The sequence below is a fragment of the Lingula anatina genome, chromosome 10 (genome assembly GCF_051362555.1).
Source record: "Lingula anatina isolate TDL-2025a chromosome 10, LinAna3.0, whole genome shotgun sequence".
Classification (NCBI taxonomy): domain Eukaryota; kingdom Metazoa; phylum Brachiopoda; class Lingulata; order Lingulida; family Lingulidae; genus Lingula; species Lingula anatina.
In genome coordinates, this window is record NC_141776.1 from 5,882,168 (window position 1) to 5,900,424 (window position 18,257).

The 18,257-nt window shown below is 36.8% G+C and overlaps 1 protein-coding gene and 1 long non-coding RNA gene across 2 annotated transcripts; one reads left to right on the plus strand and one right to left on the minus strand.

Moving 5' to 3' along the window:
- Window positions 1–5,160: 5,160 nt before the first annotated feature.
- On the minus strand, window positions 5,161–11,205 carry LOC106153304 (uncharacterized). Its single transcript, XM_013527182.2, has 7 exons — window positions 10,590–11,205; window positions 8,823–8,928; window positions 8,329–8,494; window positions 7,807–8,073; window positions 7,320–7,460; window positions 6,687–6,771; window positions 5,161–6,436 (listed from the first exon to the last, which is right to left on the minus strand). The coding sequence occupies exons 1-7, from the start codon at window positions 11,006–11,008 to the stop codon at window positions 5,695–5,697; spliced, it is 1,926 nt and encodes a 641-aa protein (XP_013382636.2). The 5' UTR covers window positions 11,009–11,205; the 3' UTR covers window positions 5,161–5,694.
- Window positions 11,206–15,329: 4,124 nt separating this feature from the next.
- LOC147759447 (uncharacterized) lies at window positions 15,330–17,525 on the plus strand. Its single transcript, XR_015331437.1, has 3 exons — window positions 15,330–15,517; window positions 16,223–16,416; window positions 17,124–17,525. It is a non-coding gene; the product is annotated as an uncharacterized LOC147759447 (long non-coding RNA).
- Window positions 17,526–18,257: the final 732 nt, after the last annotated feature.

Here is an 18,257-nt window from a genome sequence, read left to right on the forward strand (position 1 = left end):
GCATTAGACTTTTTAACTGACTAACATTAAGTAATTTATACCATGGCTTTCTGAGAGGGAAACCAGATGCCAAAAAGTGATGTTATCTTGAAAGGTTATTTTCCAGGCAGAAGCAAAACAAGACACAAAAACTGAACAGGGTCCAAAATGTTAGCATGCAAATCTACAGGTTGTAGGCAGAGAACTGGTGAGACTATGGTAGGAAAACAGCTATAAATCAACAGGCTGCAAGGGCCTCTCACACAAATGATGTTTCTGGACATAGATTAGATGGCTAAAATTGACTGACTTTTGGGGTCTATAAGTACAAAACAATGGACATATTAGGATATATAGCTTATACTGTTAATCCCTGATAGTCATCTGTGTTACACCAAAATTCACAATTTTATGTGATCTTCACAAATTCCAATGTAAATGATAAAAAAATAAGACTTTAACATCAAATCTTATAATAAAAATTGATATAAAATGTCAACCATTCTTTTCTTTTTACAAAAGACAGGTAATGCTTTATTGGAAAGACTACCACTGATTTACCCTATATCAGAGTAGGCTAAGAAATTCATTTGGTTTACAAGATAAAACCAATTTTGTGTAGGTCTCGGGTCTTCAGAGTAACCAGAGCCCCATTAACAAGGACAAGAACCTGTGATTAAGGCCTACACACACTACAGGTAAGGGTACAGAGCATTTTTTACATGTAACTCCATGACAGATGGCTTGACCACAGGTGAATATATGACAGGTGACTTCATGATAAGTGACTCTGTGACAGGTGACTTAACAAGTGACTCTGTGACAAGTGACATCATAAGTGACTTTGTGACAAGTGACTCCACAACAAGTGACTCTGTGACAAGTGACTCCACGGCAAGTACTAGTAACTCTGTAGCAGGTGACTCCACAGCAAGTTACTCAAAGACAAGTGACTCCTTCACAAGTAGCCCCTTGACAGGTGACTGCATGAACATGGGCCAGAATGAAACAATGCATGATAATGACTGGTATTATCATTTAAGGGGAAATTCACATCGTCATTAAAGAGAAGAAAAAAAGTTCAACTTCTTCAAGTAAATTATCTGGTTTAATATATCAATTAACAAATTTTACTGATAATTAACACTGGTGTTTCTCCCATTGAAGCTTATCTGGTTTATATGTCTATTTACAGGCATTTAATGGTGATACTGCTGGCACCTCCTGATAATATTACATACAATATATATGTCATCAAAGTTTCATGTTAAATTTAGTGATTTTTGGTGAATTTTGGTAATTACAGGGCAGGGTCAGAAATGACCTGCCGTGGCACACAGAGTCAGAGATGACCTACCACACACATCTCCAGCATCATTTTGATAATTACAGGGCAGGGTCAGAAATGACCTGCCATGACAAATATTTAGCATTTAACTTGAAATACAGGTCCGTAACACTGGCTGGGCACAAGTTGAAGGGACATGTTGTCGCCCTTACAGTTATCTTAAATGTATCTCTTTGATCATAGGAATGTCTTTGATATTTGTGTATATAATCCCCTGTATCCTCACAGAGGGACAGAGGGACAGGGAGAGAGATAGAATAAAGTCGGTGGCAACAGAAAATCTTGTTGTTGGTTATTGCTGATCCCTCAGTCTTCCACTGATACTGAAGTTCAACTCTGATAAAAATATATATCAAAATTCAACATCATGCATGACGAAATACTGAAAAAAGTTCAGTTGAGGAACAGAAAAAATCTGTTTTTGATTTTATTCATGAATAAATTATCAATTACTGCTGTCTGTCAATACTGGTACACTGAACATGGCTGCTACACAGGTATTTAACATTTAACGAGGAATTCAGCAGGAACTAGATAGGCCTAAATGTCAGGTACAACACCCACCCATAGCATATTTAGTTTCATACCAAGCTCATTAATTTTCCCAATGAGAACCACCAGCAGTGGTGCGAGGCAATGTTTTTCAAGGTATTTCTAATAAACATGCTCTCTCTCTCTCTCTTTTTCTCCCCCCCCCCTCCCCTAATAACAAGTGGTGTTAATATAAACATTCCATTCATCAAGTAAGAATGAGCAAGCACACAATGCCAGTTCCAACAATTATGATATCATATTTCATATATATATTCTACAGTACTGTATATCATTGCCTACCTAATAATTCATGATTGAACCAGTTTTTATCATAAACTGCTGATGATTACTCACTTTAGCTAGAGTGAGGAAAACGAAAAGCCATCAATGATTTATATTTTAAATGATACAATCAGGCAGGCATTTTCCATCATTAATTCACATACCACTAATAATTATAAATTGGGCAAACAATTTTAACCATTTGTGTAAAAATAATATTATTTAAAAAGTTCCACAAGATACAACCAGTTATATATATATATATATATATATATATATATATATATATATATATATGCTTTATAGAAGCAATTATAAGCTCTAAGCTTTAATTTCTAAACACAAGCCTAAGGATAGATCAATACATACGCCAGGGAGGCTGGATACCCACAGACTATGGCTGATTTGGTTCCTAAACCTCAGCAATTCCCTATGCAGATTATACACAACACTCTCAAGGAATTAACTCAAGGTGAAGTCAGATTAGGGCACTTTATGGCGTGTTTCCAGTGAAGTAAGGTCGACCTTCCTTGGACAGCATAAAAAAAAACATTATTTACATGACTGGTAATTCATAAATCACAAGATGGAAGTTCAACATTCCCACTTTATTTAGGTGCTTATCCATATATCTACTGTGCTAGTGGCACTTCATCTTTCTTTTAATTCTGTTTTTTTTTTTCTTTAACCTTAAACACTTTTTATTTATTTATCCATCTTATTCATTTATCTATATTTTGTCTTCTCTCTGCTCAAATCACAGTTACAGAATATCCTGACAGACTGAGATTAGTCCTACTGTGTGATCTGGCACCACATCCATCACTGATTCCCAAGCGAATCACATCTCCAATGAAACATCCAGAGTATTCAATTATGTCTTTGCTACCTTAGAAGATCTATAAAGGCAACCCCACCCCAACCCCACCCCTCTTCTTCGAATTCAGTTATCACTTTTAAGTTTCAAAATTGTTTCGTATGCAACCGCTCGTAACCAAAAGTTCACCTTTAGAAATTCAGAAAATGAAAACAAAAAGGATTACAGCTCCATGTTCCCTTCATAAATTCAGTTATGACTGAGAGAGAGAGAGAGAGAGAGAGAGAGAGAGGACAAATATAGAGAGTAGAAGCTTAGGGGGAGCATAAATAAAAACATCCAAATATCTGGATTTCTCGATAAATCCAGTGGGGTAATATAATTATCCAGACTCGTACATATGTACCACATTTTGTTTCACATACCAGGCTATGTTATGAACAATATCACATTCATGCAATCCATATTACACATATACACAGTAACCATAATACGATATGAACAATAGTGCATGTGAAATTCAATATATACATACTGGTATAAACATAGTTACTAAAATAAGCAATCGACTGGAACTGATCAATAAATATCTATATACTTTCAATTACGATACTGACATATTACTTAATATATTTATTACTCAATGTATATAACTGTCAAAATATTGACAGCATCAATTTTATTCAAAGCAATGTTTTGTTGGTAAAAACTGAAAAAAGTGCTATTTTTAGGTTCTGAAAGAGGAGAGGGTTCATATGATAGACAGCATGTCTTAATTTGTGAGTAACAGAAGGCAATAAAGATTTTAAAGAATAATTAGCTGAGATAGTGGAAGAGCTGTGTATTTTTTCATATTTAAAAATCTTGTTGTTACTATAAAAAGGAACCTTAGCCTTGGGACTGACTTCACAAAAGAACTATTTTAGACTGCACCTTGGTGTAAACAAAACAGCAATCGAAAAAGGGAAAATTTTGACGTCCCAATATAATACTGTGAAATGAGGAACTCATAACCCCCCCCCCCCCCCCCAAAAAGAAAAAAAAAATCTGCACAGTTAATATCTACGTTTTCTACACTGTCGATACCTATAGTCGCACACTCAACTTCACAGGCACATGTAACCACCAGAGTACACCACCATAACGCAAGAAACCCATTGTAAAGTGTAGATTTACTCATGCGATGAAACTTACCTGAAATACTTGAAACAGAGTGGGAAAGAACTTCAAGTAGCGAACTTCGCCTATTGAAAACCACTGCAACTAAATTCCAGTTTGTTTCAGTTGCTACCAAATCATTCGGATTATCCAGTTATCCAATCATCTTATATGTATGCAACAGAGTTTCCAGGTTCTACCTCAGATATGAAGACGTAAGCTACATACATGCTTAGTTGTGTTACGACTTCCCCAAACAAACTTGACCTCGCCTCGCGCCAAGGTCAGTCGCTTAGTGCACAGAAAAATGCTTGCATTGGAATGCGGTAGCTGAGTTCAAATGCGAACACATTTGATGATACAAGTTTTCGCTTGGGTGTCTCAGGTTTATATGAAATTGCGTTTTTTTTCTTGTGAAAACATGTGTTCTATTTATTTTCTATTTGAAAAAAAAATCATCTAAATAAAATTGAAGAACAGCATCAAACCAATGAAGAAATTAGAAAATGTTTTTCAAATTCGCATAACTTTATCTTTTGGTTATATTATAGGCCTACCCACTATTAACTTTGGGAATGTGCATCTCCTTGAGCGCCATTTATAAAAGCTTCATGTGGGGCCTACCTTTCTGTCCCTACCTTTTTCTATCAAAAGTTAGGATCAAAAGTTTGTGAAGTGCCAAAATGTTCACGACTCCCTTAAGATAGTCCATTTATTATTTATTTATTTATTAAAATAGTTTATTTATTTAATTATTTATTTATTTATTTATTTATTTATTTATTTATTTATTTATTTATTTATTTGGGGGGATTGTGTGCTATATTATTCTAATAAATCAACTACTGGTAGTTTTCAATATCTGCAATTATTACTGATTAAGAAAACAGTTCACATATTGGCTAATCACAATCAATATTATTCCGTTTATATATTAATCTATTTATAAAATTATCAAATAAATAAATTTTTGGTTAGGGTGTTCATTACATATATATATATATATATATATATATATATATATATATATATATATATATATATATATATATATATATATAATGTCACGAATCCGCTGGTGTCCGGTGGGGAGAAGTGATTCTGTGATGACCAGGGCCACTGTTAGCTGTGCAATCCATACACACGTATCTGCCATTGGAAACGTAGGTACTCCGAAAATGCAAATTTACTAGACACAGGTTCAAACAAACTAATGAGCAATTGCTCCAAAAATAATACGAACATTCACACTTTTTATGTACCGATCATTCAAACATAAAGATATAAACGTAAATTGAAGTATAAAGGCGTGATTATTTTTGCATGGTACTAGAAAATGTGTGAAGCACTAGTCAGTTTTCCCGATATATCCAATATTAAAGTATCTACCAACTAGTTGTGCTTCCCTTGTTAAGCTTCCAATGCAATGTAAGGATTGTTTGTTCTGTTTTGTTTGTATTTTCAGTTCTAGTTAAATACATAATGCATTCAAGTAGGCCTAAATCCATTAATCCATCGTCACGTAGCTGCATGGACTTTGTATTGAAACGTAACATCGTGAATGAAAGGCATTATTTCAATTCATATGGGGAAAGTTTTCGTCCAAGTCATTCATAAACGATGGGTCGTTGTCAACGTCTATATAAAAGGCGTGTTTATTCACGGAAATATGCACGGGGTTGGACGATTTTGGAACTACTGTAATGTTTCTATCCATAGCGTATCTTAACAAAACCGTGGCAGGACTTGTACGATATTTCCTAGCAGCTGTCAAAACCCTTGGGTTATCGAAAAATGGGTTACTTTCTGGATATCCTTCGTCAAGCCACTTAAAACCGAGCACGCTATGAGCCATAAATTGTATTCCATGCTTGGTGCAAAATTTGCGCAACTTTGTGTTTCTTTTTATCAAGTCAAACCTAGCTTGAAGAACGGAGACTGGAACTGTGGCTTTTTGTAACAGTTCTTTCAATTGCGATATTTTAAAATTACTGACTCCAATAGAACGAACAGTTCCCGTTTGGTTCAGTTCTTCCAGTGCTTCCCAAGATTCCTGCCACGTGCCTCTTTTCTCGTCTGCTTCACACTCGAATCCTTGTGTGTCACAAGATGGCGCTTTAATGAGAACCAGGTCGATGTAATCTGTCTTCAGGCGGTTCAGCGATCTTTCGATTGACTTTTTAGTTGCGTCTTTACCCAAATGTTTTGGATGAACTTTAACAATTATAAAAACCTCTTCGCGTCTGCAATATGGATTCTGGGCTAAAATGGAACCAAGAGCCGCTTCGCTCTCATCTTCTGGATCTGTGTCAAATAACCTGACAAAAATATGATATTAAAATGAATATAAATGTATATTAAGTAAGGTATGTGCATGGGTAAAAATATAGAGAAGGATCACTAATTTATTTACTCTATGATTTTTGAAAGTGGGTTTGTGAAAATTTAAAGTCATTAGCTCCTGTGCTTTGTAGCATGCGGTAAATAGATCATGTCTCGACCTCACCTGATCACAAATATAAAAATATACACTGATCATGCTGTGTTTAAACAGTAATTTTGTTTCACCTGTAGCCGACTTTCAGCGCGTGTGGTATAGCTGTTTGCGCATCTTTGTGAGGCATTCCGCCGAGACCAAGACCCAACATCGGCACTAGAATTAAATTTTACAAAATTAAAAAAAAAAAAAAAAAAAAAATCATAAACTGATTATACAGTGTTGCAGTACCGTGGTGTGCAACGTATGACCCCCACAAAGTTCAATGCGAGAGAATAGGTGTATTTTGTACCAAAACCACAGGGCTCGTCTTCTCATATTAAATTCAGTTTAGCTTTTCGGGTGTTTTTGTCTTCATCATTTACAAAAATGATAAGTTTATGGTATAAGAATGATAATTGGTTAAGTATATGTATTTGTTTAAACTTTTCACCTATGTATGAAAAGCCTTTCAAAGTACAACGTAATATAATATGCTTATTTTGAAAGTTTTTTGAAAGCTTATTTTGAACTCATCGCGCAGTCGTGCCTTCTTCAGCACAAATTGATGAGGTGAATGTTATAAATAAAATTATCTAAATGCCTCGCTGGCCCTAGATTATCCTTATTTTGTAAGAGTGTCTCATATCCCACTTTTGTATGTTCAGATTAACATATTCTAAACACAATATGATTTGGACCCGCTGCATCACAACTGTACATACTTTCATATCCACTCTTCAATAAAAAAGGGTCGGTTTCTTCTTTCTCGTTCCACTGTTCCATAGCTGGCGGAGTGAGATACGGATACTTGGTTAGTACTTCTCTCACGGTTAAGTCCTCCATCCGAATATTGCACTCCAATTCTAAGGAAAGCAAGCACAATTTATGATTCTCGGTAAAAAGAAAGCATGTTTTATTAATGATTTTATCATGTAATTGTTTTCACTTTTGAATTATGAAAAGGTCATCAAAATATATTTTAAAAAGCACCAAATTTATGCAGTTTCCGATAAGTACCAACCAGCTTGCACGTTCATGTCAGTGCTTATCACAAACCTTTAATAGGAGTGCTAACGCATGAATTTCGTGCTGAGATTAAACATATAGTAATCACGTAATCAAACAAGAACGGTTCCTCTATTTTACCCAATTTTACCAAATTTTCGAATGTATCACAAATAAAAAGAATAATATATTTCACAACCACACCCGTTGGTTTCTGCTCTCGGAGTTTAATGCAGCTTTCAATGTACTCCGCATCGTTGGAATCTGGACATTCCCACATACACCACAGGAAATTGATGAACACCGCCACGGCGATGTTGGGAGCGCCCCCTTTTGTTCGCACTTGGTGGAACCAGCCCTCGGGTACATATATGATATCCCCGGCCTCAAGTGTGGTATTATAGATGACGATTTTTGAAACATCAGGGAATTTGGTCAAGTCCACCGCCTCCTGGTTTACTGGAGAAATACCTGGAAATGGGATATACGTCAATAGTGAACTTTGATAATAATTACATAAAAATGACATAACATATCATTAATAATAACGTTGCTTGCGAAAGATGACAATAATAATTATTATTGTTAACATAAAAGAAAAAGAGCACAGTCCCTTGTAAACCGCGAAGATATGCCTCGGTTTATTTAATATAAAATATAACATAATACCGGAGAGAGAGAGAGAGAGAGAGAGAGAGAGAGAGAGAGAGGACCAAAATGGTGTACCATTATGAGGTTCGAAGTCATCAGTATACAGGTATTTGCCGTCGCGGGGGGTAGTAAGGATCCAGTGACGCCCACCCACCACCTGGGCGAAGATGGTTTCCGTGACGTCAAGATGAATGTCGGTGCTCGACCACCCGGCGTTGAAGAACATAGCTACTTGTTTCAGCTAAAATTAAAAAAGTTTCCAAATATGTAATAATGATCGCAACCATGATTATGTTGCAAATGCTCAAAACCGATGGAGGGCAAGGATTTTTCTTAATTTTAATAATAATCATAAACGCTGGCCTAGGTGTTAAAGACGCTGCCGTGTTTAACTAATATATTTTAGATCTTATAAGCGTTGTGTTTAAAAAAAAACACAACTATATTTTAATAAGTTTATTTTGTTGCGTCATGATGTTGGTCAACCGAGTCAAACAGAACGAAAATGAGGAATGGTCTATATTTCAATAGGAAATATTCAATATTTTAACGCTTCATTCTCAACCTACCATTTTCAGCAACCCTTCACAAGCGACAAAACCCGGGAATGTGAGATCTTCAGCCATCTCTGGACTGATAGTGGAGTCCATATAGATCTTTTCCTTCCTATATGTACTGTGTAACAAAACCAAGAAAACATGCAATGAGCATTCCAAAATTGGCAAGCAAAGAAGAGGCACCGAATCAGGACTACCAGTACAAGTAACTGTGAAGCCCGTGAGGTTCGAGTGGATTTTCCTTTCCTGAACATGTGTCCTTGTACACCGTCAAACGACCTCCCCCTTTCCAAAAATAAAATAAAATAAAATAAAATAAAATAAAATAAAATAAAATAAAATAAAATAAAATAAAATAAGAAGAAAGAAAAAGAAAACTTTAATACTTTAAACAGTCATGGGTTGTGTATTGGAATTGAAATCAGCATTCCATAATTAACAAGCAAAGAAGAAGCGCCGAATCGGGGCTATTCCGAAAAGTCAGAGTAGATCTTTATTCCCTGTATACTAGTGTATACGACCCCCCTTCCATAATAAAAAAAGAGAAAAACAAAAGAAAATCTAATTAATGTTTTAAATAGGCATGGGTTGTGTATCGGAAATTAAGCTTTATCATTCATTAGGGATAGCACGTGCGTCACTTCTGGACAATTCAATGAACTGTCGGAACACGGAGAAAGACGGTGAACGACGTGCGGTTCATGTACCTGAGATATGGAAGAAACTCTAGGGCTTTTAAGTAGTTATTTACCCCTTTTACATGTCATAGAGATTTTATTGAGCAAGTGTACAGGAACCTTTGATAAAAGAATAAGCTTGCGTTGGCTGTGCTTAGGATATTCGCGGATTTCTGTCCAAATCATCATTTCCTTTCCCTTCAGGTTTGCTTGGTGTTTCTTGAGGTCTGATTTTTTTTTTTGCCGTCCAGCCAGTTAAAAAAACTGTTTATGACGTCGAGCATACCCCCTTGCAATATACCTGTATCATAGGTGTGTGTGTGTATGCGTGTGTGTGTGTGTGTGTGTGTGTGAGAGAGAGAGAGAGAGAGAGAGAGAGAGAGAGAGAGAGAAAATTATTTCTTAGTGCTCTCCTTGCTTAACTTCTTTAAGAATAAAGAGAAGTGAAAACCCCAATGACCCTACATCCCGTGTTATTCACAAACCCTCTTCCTTTTACTCTATTCACAAGTAGGCCTACATCTAAAGGTGCCGTATCCTATACTCCTGTGGGGACAAGAGAATCACGTCACCGTGACAGTCACGCTATGCTGTCACATTGACAACAGCACATAAAGCTATCTAATGTCGACAAAAATCTATGATTAGTACCGAAAATGGGTCACTTGCAAATCCTGTCTCCCATACAGGTGATGTTACACATAACACAGCTTGTTGCTTGTTATGAGACGTAAATACACTTGCTCTTCTGCAAGTGAAAATATACAACGTTTTTTCGTAGCTACTAACTTCATTTTCCTTTACTCTTAGCCGAGCCTTATAACGTTAGCTGTTACAAAATTGTATATAAGATTTTATTAATTTTTTTAGCGGCATAGAAGACCTCTGGGAGTGATTATTGTTCAGCTAATGATCAAAATTTTAGAATTACATCTCAAATCTCGCCTATTAAAGCATAAGTTAGTATAACTACATTAAAGGTGTGGATAACGTGTGCTTATTTTTTTTCAAGAAAAAAAGAAAAACACATGCAGTTACTGTGAGAAGCCGCCATTCAATGCAATTATGTACATAATTAAAAGGAATACATGAAAGTACTAACTCTAAGAAATCTGTCATGGGCATGTCGACGTAGGCCGGATGGTTCTCGTCAGAGAGGTTTCTCCAGTGGACATTAAAAAAGCTGTGGCCGAACCTCTCTCGTAGGTAGTCCTCGTTTTTCCATTTCTGAACAGCAGGCCAGTGCTTCAGGGCCCCCTTGACCACCAGCGGCACGGACTTGCGCACGTAGTCCCTGTAAAAGACCTCCGGGTCTGGGAAAAAGTCCAACGTGGTGATGTGTTCGTATTTCTGGGCTTGTTCCCCGAATCGTTGCATGTGGCCCTTTAAATTACCAGTGTCACTTGGGTCATCTGTTGACATCAACGGGAAGAATTGGCCGAGGTTTGGTCCCCAGATGCTCCATGCAATTGCCAGTAAAACCGGAACGGCGCCCGCGTAGAATTTAGCCTTGGTCTCCATGTTAGCTCGGTTATTGTTATGCGGAAATATGTAGTAAATGTAGTAAACGGAGAACGTGTCCCAGTAAAGTCTTATATGGGCCTATAACTTCAAGATATGCGCTCGACTTAACTAACTGCGCAACAATAAAAGTTTGTTCCGCTTCGTGTGAAATGACACGTCGGGTCGTAAGAGCTATATACTGTATATATAAGTTGTGCGGCGCATTTTACATGATAAACAAGACCCGGGATGCACCAGGGTGCATTCAGGTGCTTTCATTTCTCTCTTTAAATATCCATTAAAGGGATAATAACTCTTCGTATGAGATTTATATTTCACAACAAAAACATTGTGAACAACTCGTAGAAATATAATATATTCTGTTGTACCACAAAAACGGCAGTTATAGCTATTAATCTGATATCTGAGCTTGTCTTTAGACCACGTGACCTCCATTGATGGCTATACTCTGTTAAAATCTCTGAAGAGGAAAAAAAAATTTTTAGAAAAAAAAAAAAAAACAGGGACTAACTTTAAATGTAAAAATGGATTCATTAACCATTGGTAAGTATTGAAAAATTGTTGTTTACTCCGGGAAAATTCATTTTTTGGCCAAAATGAAGGGTTATTATCCCTTTAAGTGTACAGTGACATAGTATTGGCCTCACACCCAGGTTGGTTAATTTTACTCTCTGACTACAGGGTGCGCTAGTAGTCTGTTACAAAAATGTTCAATGGCCCACAGATTACTTTTGCATACTATTTTTCAGTACCCTGATATTAGAGGGTAGGTTAATTGAATCTAATTACTTTCAGCAGAGAAGACTTTTGAAATGGGAACACTACACTCTTCCACAGACCCGTCTCACTTTTACTAAATATAGGTCAAATTATGCAGAAAGGACATTACACAAAAAGTTAGGAATTTTGATGACATTTTCAGGCCAGAAATGGGATTTTTGATGGTGGGTAATCAATTAACTAACAAAATAATTAATTGATAATTGTTAATAAGGATAATTGATAATTGAGTTATTTAATTGATCATTAAATTAATTGATAAATAATTAATAATAATGAGAAATGAGTTGTCTTCGTGCACGTTTGCGCTCTTTGGGAAAACTAATCAGGTGTTGTTCTCCTTATGACATCAGTGTACTTACGCTTCCAACATTACACTAGTTTCTCATAAAACAGTAATTATAAAACATTTTAAAAGGATAGCAATTTTTTTGTTTTGGCAAAAAAAAAAAAAAAAAAAACCCGGATTTTCCTTGGGTGAACGACGATTTTCACTTAGCAATGGTTAATTAATCCAAAGTCATTCAAAAACAGTCCAAATATTTTTTTGTAAAAAGTCTGGAATCTTTTGAAATAACATCTTAACAGATTATTACGGATGTATAGCCACCTATGAAGGCCCACGTGGTTTGCTGGCAAGCACAGACTCCAGAACAATTTCGATAATTTTAAATATTTCTGTTATTTGTTACAATGAAATCATTATGAAGTATAAAGCTGATATGAACCGTTGTTATCCCTTTAAGATAGCATTGACTTCTTCAGTGAGGCATTATGATCCGTTCGATCCCTTAGACTGCATTCCCATTAACCCATCGTACTAGCTGGATCGATCTAACTTTGCAGGGCTTCTCGCCCAAGTAATTTCAGTTAATTACCCCCTAGTAGCTTAGGTAGCCGTTTCAGACATTTAAGCCACTTACAGTAAATGCAATTAAGCAAGAATCCCCGCAGAGTTAGATCGATTCAGCTAGTGCGATGGGTTTATGGGCACGCTCCCTTTGTGAACATGCCACACTGTCAGAGACCATGCCCAGACCCTATCGTACTAACTGCCGATCGATCTATCTCCAAGGGGATTCTCGCTAAATTGCAATCACTTTAAGCGGCTTAGTTGTCTGGCACGCCTACTGAAACTGTCAGGGGGTAATTAACTATCGCTTAGCAGCTTCAGTAGGCGTATCAAACATGTAAGCCACTTAAGCTGAAAGCAATTTAGCGAGAAATTCCTTGGATATGGATCGATCTTGTTAGATCGATCTAGGTATGGAAACCCAGTCTTTAACGTACATGTAGCATGCTGACCCATTCCCCGTCGCCAGTGATGACTGGTGCGCAGATAGCAAACCATGTCACAGGAGCGTTGGCTGGGGGTAGAGTGGGGGATAACCACCCAAAACATATATATATAAGTTTATCTATACATAGCAACCACAAGGTTGAAGTTGTACATTAACTGGAAAATTACAAAAAATTACACATTAAAACATTTACATAAAATAAAAGATATACAATAAGACCAAAATGAGTTCAAAAATAACTTAAGCACAAACCTCTAAAAGTTTGATAAAAGCAAAGGGGCTAAAATAAAAGATATATTATAAAGACCAGGATAAGTTCCAAAATAAAACACAGACCACGAAAAGTGTGATAAGGAAAAAGGAATTAAAGTATTTTTTAAATGTCGGTTCTGAGTTTTGGTAAAACTAAAATTTGATTGCCTATGCCTTAGTTTTCTGTGTGGTTTTAACTGTGTGGTATTAAAATAAGTAATTCAGCTCGTCCCTGTCATTTTTTTATTTTTGCAAAGAATGATTGGCAAAATCCTATGCGCCGCTCTTTCAGAGTAACGAGTCTGGCTTTGACAAGGGCATCAACATGTGGTAATAAAGGGAATATAATTCTTAGTGCCCTCGACTGGATAGATTCTATTATTTCCATTGTTCCCTGGTTAATGCATGACCGAAGAGTGGTCCCCCCCCCTTCTACCCTCTACCAGGGTGGCAGATACAGGCCCGTAGCCAGGGGGGGGGGGGGGTCGGGGGGTTCGAAAGAACCGCCTCTTTTGGTGGGAAAAGGTCCACTCTGGGTAAAATTTGATCTAGTTTCATGAAGTTTTTATGGAAAAAGGTCCACTTTTTCAGAAAAAGAACCCCCCCTTTTGAAATTGCTGGCTACGGGCCTGAGATATTATTGGCAAATTTTCAATGACAGTCTGTTTGTCTAAAGACATATCTGTAAACATGTTGTGAAAAGTCAATCTCTCGCCCTGGTAGACGGTACCTCCCTCACCCGTTTCTTGTTTTTGTGACTGATGCGGTTGAAATGGGAGAGGAGGGTATGGCAGATATGTTCCACTATCCCACCTGCTTCGTCGCCTGTAAAGATTGGACCCACTCACAGCCTAATATGCCGTTTTTATCTTATGCAATATTTCCTAAATGATCCTTTTAATTTTTTTATTTTGATCGAAAGAGACTTCACGTGCAACAAGGAAATAATTTTCTGAACTTAACATTGTTTGTCATGATATTAACCCATTATCTTGAAAATAAGTCGTCTGCACTATACATGTAAGTGGTTACAAAATCGAACTACGTAAATAGGACCACACTGCCGAAGATGATATCTCTGCATCATTTAAGGCGCATTTCCAATACGGTTGTTACGTCTAGACTTCACACCGTAGTCTGTTACCTTACCCGTTTGCAATTGTGTGATAACATGTTTAATTCAGACCGCCACCAATTTAACTTTTTTTTTTTTTTTTGCGGTGGTCGTGTTCAGGACAATAGATAGAGTTGATGTCCCCTTGATTATAAACCGTTGCTCCTGCGATCTGCGACGATGGCACGTCTTTAAGTTAAGTCGCTAGAGATAATGTGGAAATACACCTTGGGAAAAAAGGATTCGCGTGCACAAAGGGGTTTCTTTGTTTGTTTACTGATAGTGGTGGTCTGAGTTGTTTGTCACCATTATCCAAAAACCAGATGAGTAAATAAATCTGCTAGTACTTGATACAATCATGGAAGTATATCATGGATTTACTTCACCTGATACAATGTAGGCACGTTTACTCTAGACTAAGGTGGACCGCTTTAAAATCGACCCCAAATAGTATTGATTGCGATAAAACCAGAGAATTTGTTCCAAGCATGGTTAATTTGGTTTGTCATCGACCAGTAGTAGCTGTGATGTTGCTTCCTGTAGCTGTATTCAGCGCACTTCAAGCATGCTAAACTGACTAGACTGCAATCAATACAGTGACTGCACAGTTTGCTGCCTAGTTATTACACTCTCTTTGCAGTTGGTTTGCGGCTGCTTTGGTTCTGAATCTCCAATCTGAGCAAAATTGTACAATTGATTATCAAACTCGGTTTAGCTGCAGAAGTTTCATGATCTTATTGAGAATTCAGAAGTAATCCAGATGACCATTGTGTGATGGCACACCAAGTTCGTTGAAGTGTCTCATGTCGATGGTCATCAAATTGTGGTTAAAGGCTTATGACCAATGATCTATTTATTAAATGGACATGTAGCACTCATTAACGCGATGTGTCACCGCAGGCGTTACAGTAGGATGCCCCCCTGTTTTAATATAAATAGAGGCCTGTCAAACATACCTACATAGGATTTTAAACAACGATATTCTCTTATTCTTAAATTAACTGATCGACTCTGAACGCAGCATCATGAGAGCAAAATATTCCGTCGCTCTTCTCACTGGTGAGTACAGAATCAGCCTCAACTGAAGGAGGCGATAAAGAAAATATTTGGTGATAAATAATATTTTTCTTTTTCTGAAAAAAGGGCGTGCGTGGGCGCGTGTGTGTAGTTGTGGTACAAATTATTTTCAGTCTTCATGTTTTTTATGTTAGTTTGTAAAATGTTGTTAGTTTTCTCACTATCATCCGTTTCTTGATCCATATGCAGTTTGACATTGCTTACATGTAAGTTGTCCTAACCGGCAAGCATTGGGCAATCGTCACAACTATTAAACAGGTGTGAAAAACAGGTATTGGTAATACTGGTTATAGAAATGATTCAAGATGACCCAAATGGATTGTAATTTAGCGTAAATATCGAGCCCGATTTCGCAGGAGCCATAGCTTGGTGTGGCCAGAAATAATGACATAGATAGAAGAGAATGCGCTGCGGTGTCGAATTAAAGCTGACAAAACTAATCCACTGAAATACTCCAATTTTTCCTCTTTTAAGGGATTAAAATATCCGTAGAATTACAATGTATTGCACAAATAATAATTCACCATAGTTTTGTGAGGTGAGCCACTTTTGTTTTGCTGTGTAAAGCGTTATTCTCGACACACTCTCATTCTTAGAGTAAGAAAACCCCACCGTTTTGAGGATTTTAGCACGTTTTCTAATTTATGACTAGAAGCACAACCTTCACCGTTTACCTTTGAATTTCAGTTTTCATCTTGATCAGCGCTACTACTGCCCAAACTATCACCATACCTAATGGCTGTATCGTAACTGGAGCATTGTATTGTCGCGTACAGTGTTTCTTCAGAAGCAGATTCCAGGGATGCTGTGGGGCCGGCGGCAACTCAACTAACTGCTACTGCAATGGGCCGGCATCTCTTCTAAGCATTCCACCCAATTTTGTAAGTATTCATATCTAGAGGTCTCTCTCTCTCTCTCTCTCTCTCTCTCTCAAAACGCTACCAAACCAAGAAAATTTACATCCTTGAGCCCTACATAATATAGTTAAATTTCAATCAAGGAAGTGTCGCGTTTTATACGTGTATTTGCCGAGGGAAACAAAATATTTTTCTTACAGCCGCACAGAAAAATTTTGTATCCGCCAGTATCCTATACCATATCACGCCCTGCCTTATATTATAAAAATGATTCATGTAACACAGGGGAGGACCAAGGATTATGCGAAGGGGGGTTCGTTTTTTAGGAGTGGCAGCCTCGGATACGAAGCCTACCCTCGCCTCTGGCGATCTTATCCATTTTTCTTGTATCTCTTTATGAAGTATAGGCCTAACGCTATATTTATTCTCTTTATTTATTATGCCATATATATGGTTGTAAAAGAGCATTACTGTGCTCAATAAATTATTATTATTATTATTATTATTATTATTATTATTATTATTATTTTGATCACTTACACCGTTCATGTTTTACATACCAGATAGCATTTATATTTTATGTATTCTTGTAAAATGCATACCGCTACCTTTCACTATGGACATGCGTGTAACCATTATGCATAATATCAAACATATACAAAGGCATTTTACTGAATTCTATAAATCGACATACAGTAGTTTAAAGATGCTTTTGTTGATTATTCTTTCAGGGCACGGTGCCAACTGAATGCAGCGCTTAATTCATAAAGTGGTATATACAGTACAACCATAGAACTTAACACAATCTCGGCGGTTTCTTCTATTGATGAAAATAACAAATGAAATAGACAAAATGGATTCAGACAAGGAAAGAAAGATAATCATATACATCCTGCGGAACCGATGATCCACTGTGGATGCCATTTTATCTATGCATTAATAAAGGTTGTTGGAAACGAAAAAGGGGGCATTAAAAAAAAAGAAAAAAAAAACAAAAAAACATCGTGAACATTATTCGGTTTCCAACCGCAACAGTAGCCGAGGGATTCACATATATTTCCAACGTTCAATTTGATGACTTTCGACCTAGAAATTTGGTTGGTTTCACAATAAATGTAAATGTATATAGGGAACACTTTTTGTCTTCCTTATTTGTGGACGACTTGTCCAATTCCGCCATGATATCTATCTATCTATTTATCTTATTGAGAAAAGGAGAAATTATCCATTACACTGGGTTAACTCTGCTTGTTGAGCACCTGTCGTCATATAATCTTTGCTGATCATTTCATAAAAACTCTCTTTGTCATTGGGAAAAAACAAAATAAACCTGAGAGTGACATAAAATCATAGTAAAAACACCCAAATTAATCTTTCCAGGACTCTTGGTAACTGGCATTGCGCGGGATAAAATACGACAACCGAACTATCGCTTGTTATAGGAGATAAAAATACAAAATGGCTTTCTCATTTGAGCTAGGGGATTGAAACAAGCTCCTTTGGCTCCATGGTAACAGACACAGATATAAATCTGGATTCGATTTTCGATGTATTAGAATTGATTTTTTGTATGAAATCGTTGCTGACAATTTAGTTTGATTACTATAAAAAAACATATCTTCACATCAAGAAAATAGACAGCTAGCACAAAACACCATGGTTAATGGGTGTCAGTCCCCTGCAATGACACCCCCCCCCCCCCAGAATGCGGGCTCACGCTGGACGTGAAAAATTACGTTTTGAATAAAAACAGGAACTGCTAAAATAGAGATCGATTTGAGTACAACATATTGCTAGACAGAATCATTAAATGTGTCCATTTTCCTTGCACCCTTGCGTCCTTGCTCCAGTGGTTGTGCTTATTA

Excerpts from the sequence above, each read along its gene's own strand:
- LOC106153304 (XM_013527182.2), bottom strand. The coding sequence starts at position 11,008 with ATGGAGACCAAGGCTAAATTCTACGCGGGCGCCGTTCCGGTTTTACTG. Across the intron at positions 8,929-10,589 it reads CCCATGACAGATTTCTTAGA|TACATATAGGAAGGAAAAGA; the intron begins GTTAGTACTTTC and ends TTTGTTACACAG. Across the intron at positions 8,074-8,328 it reads TGACTTCGAACCTCATAATG|GTATTTCTCCAGTAAACCAG; the intron begins GTACACCATTTT and ends TCCCATTTCCAG.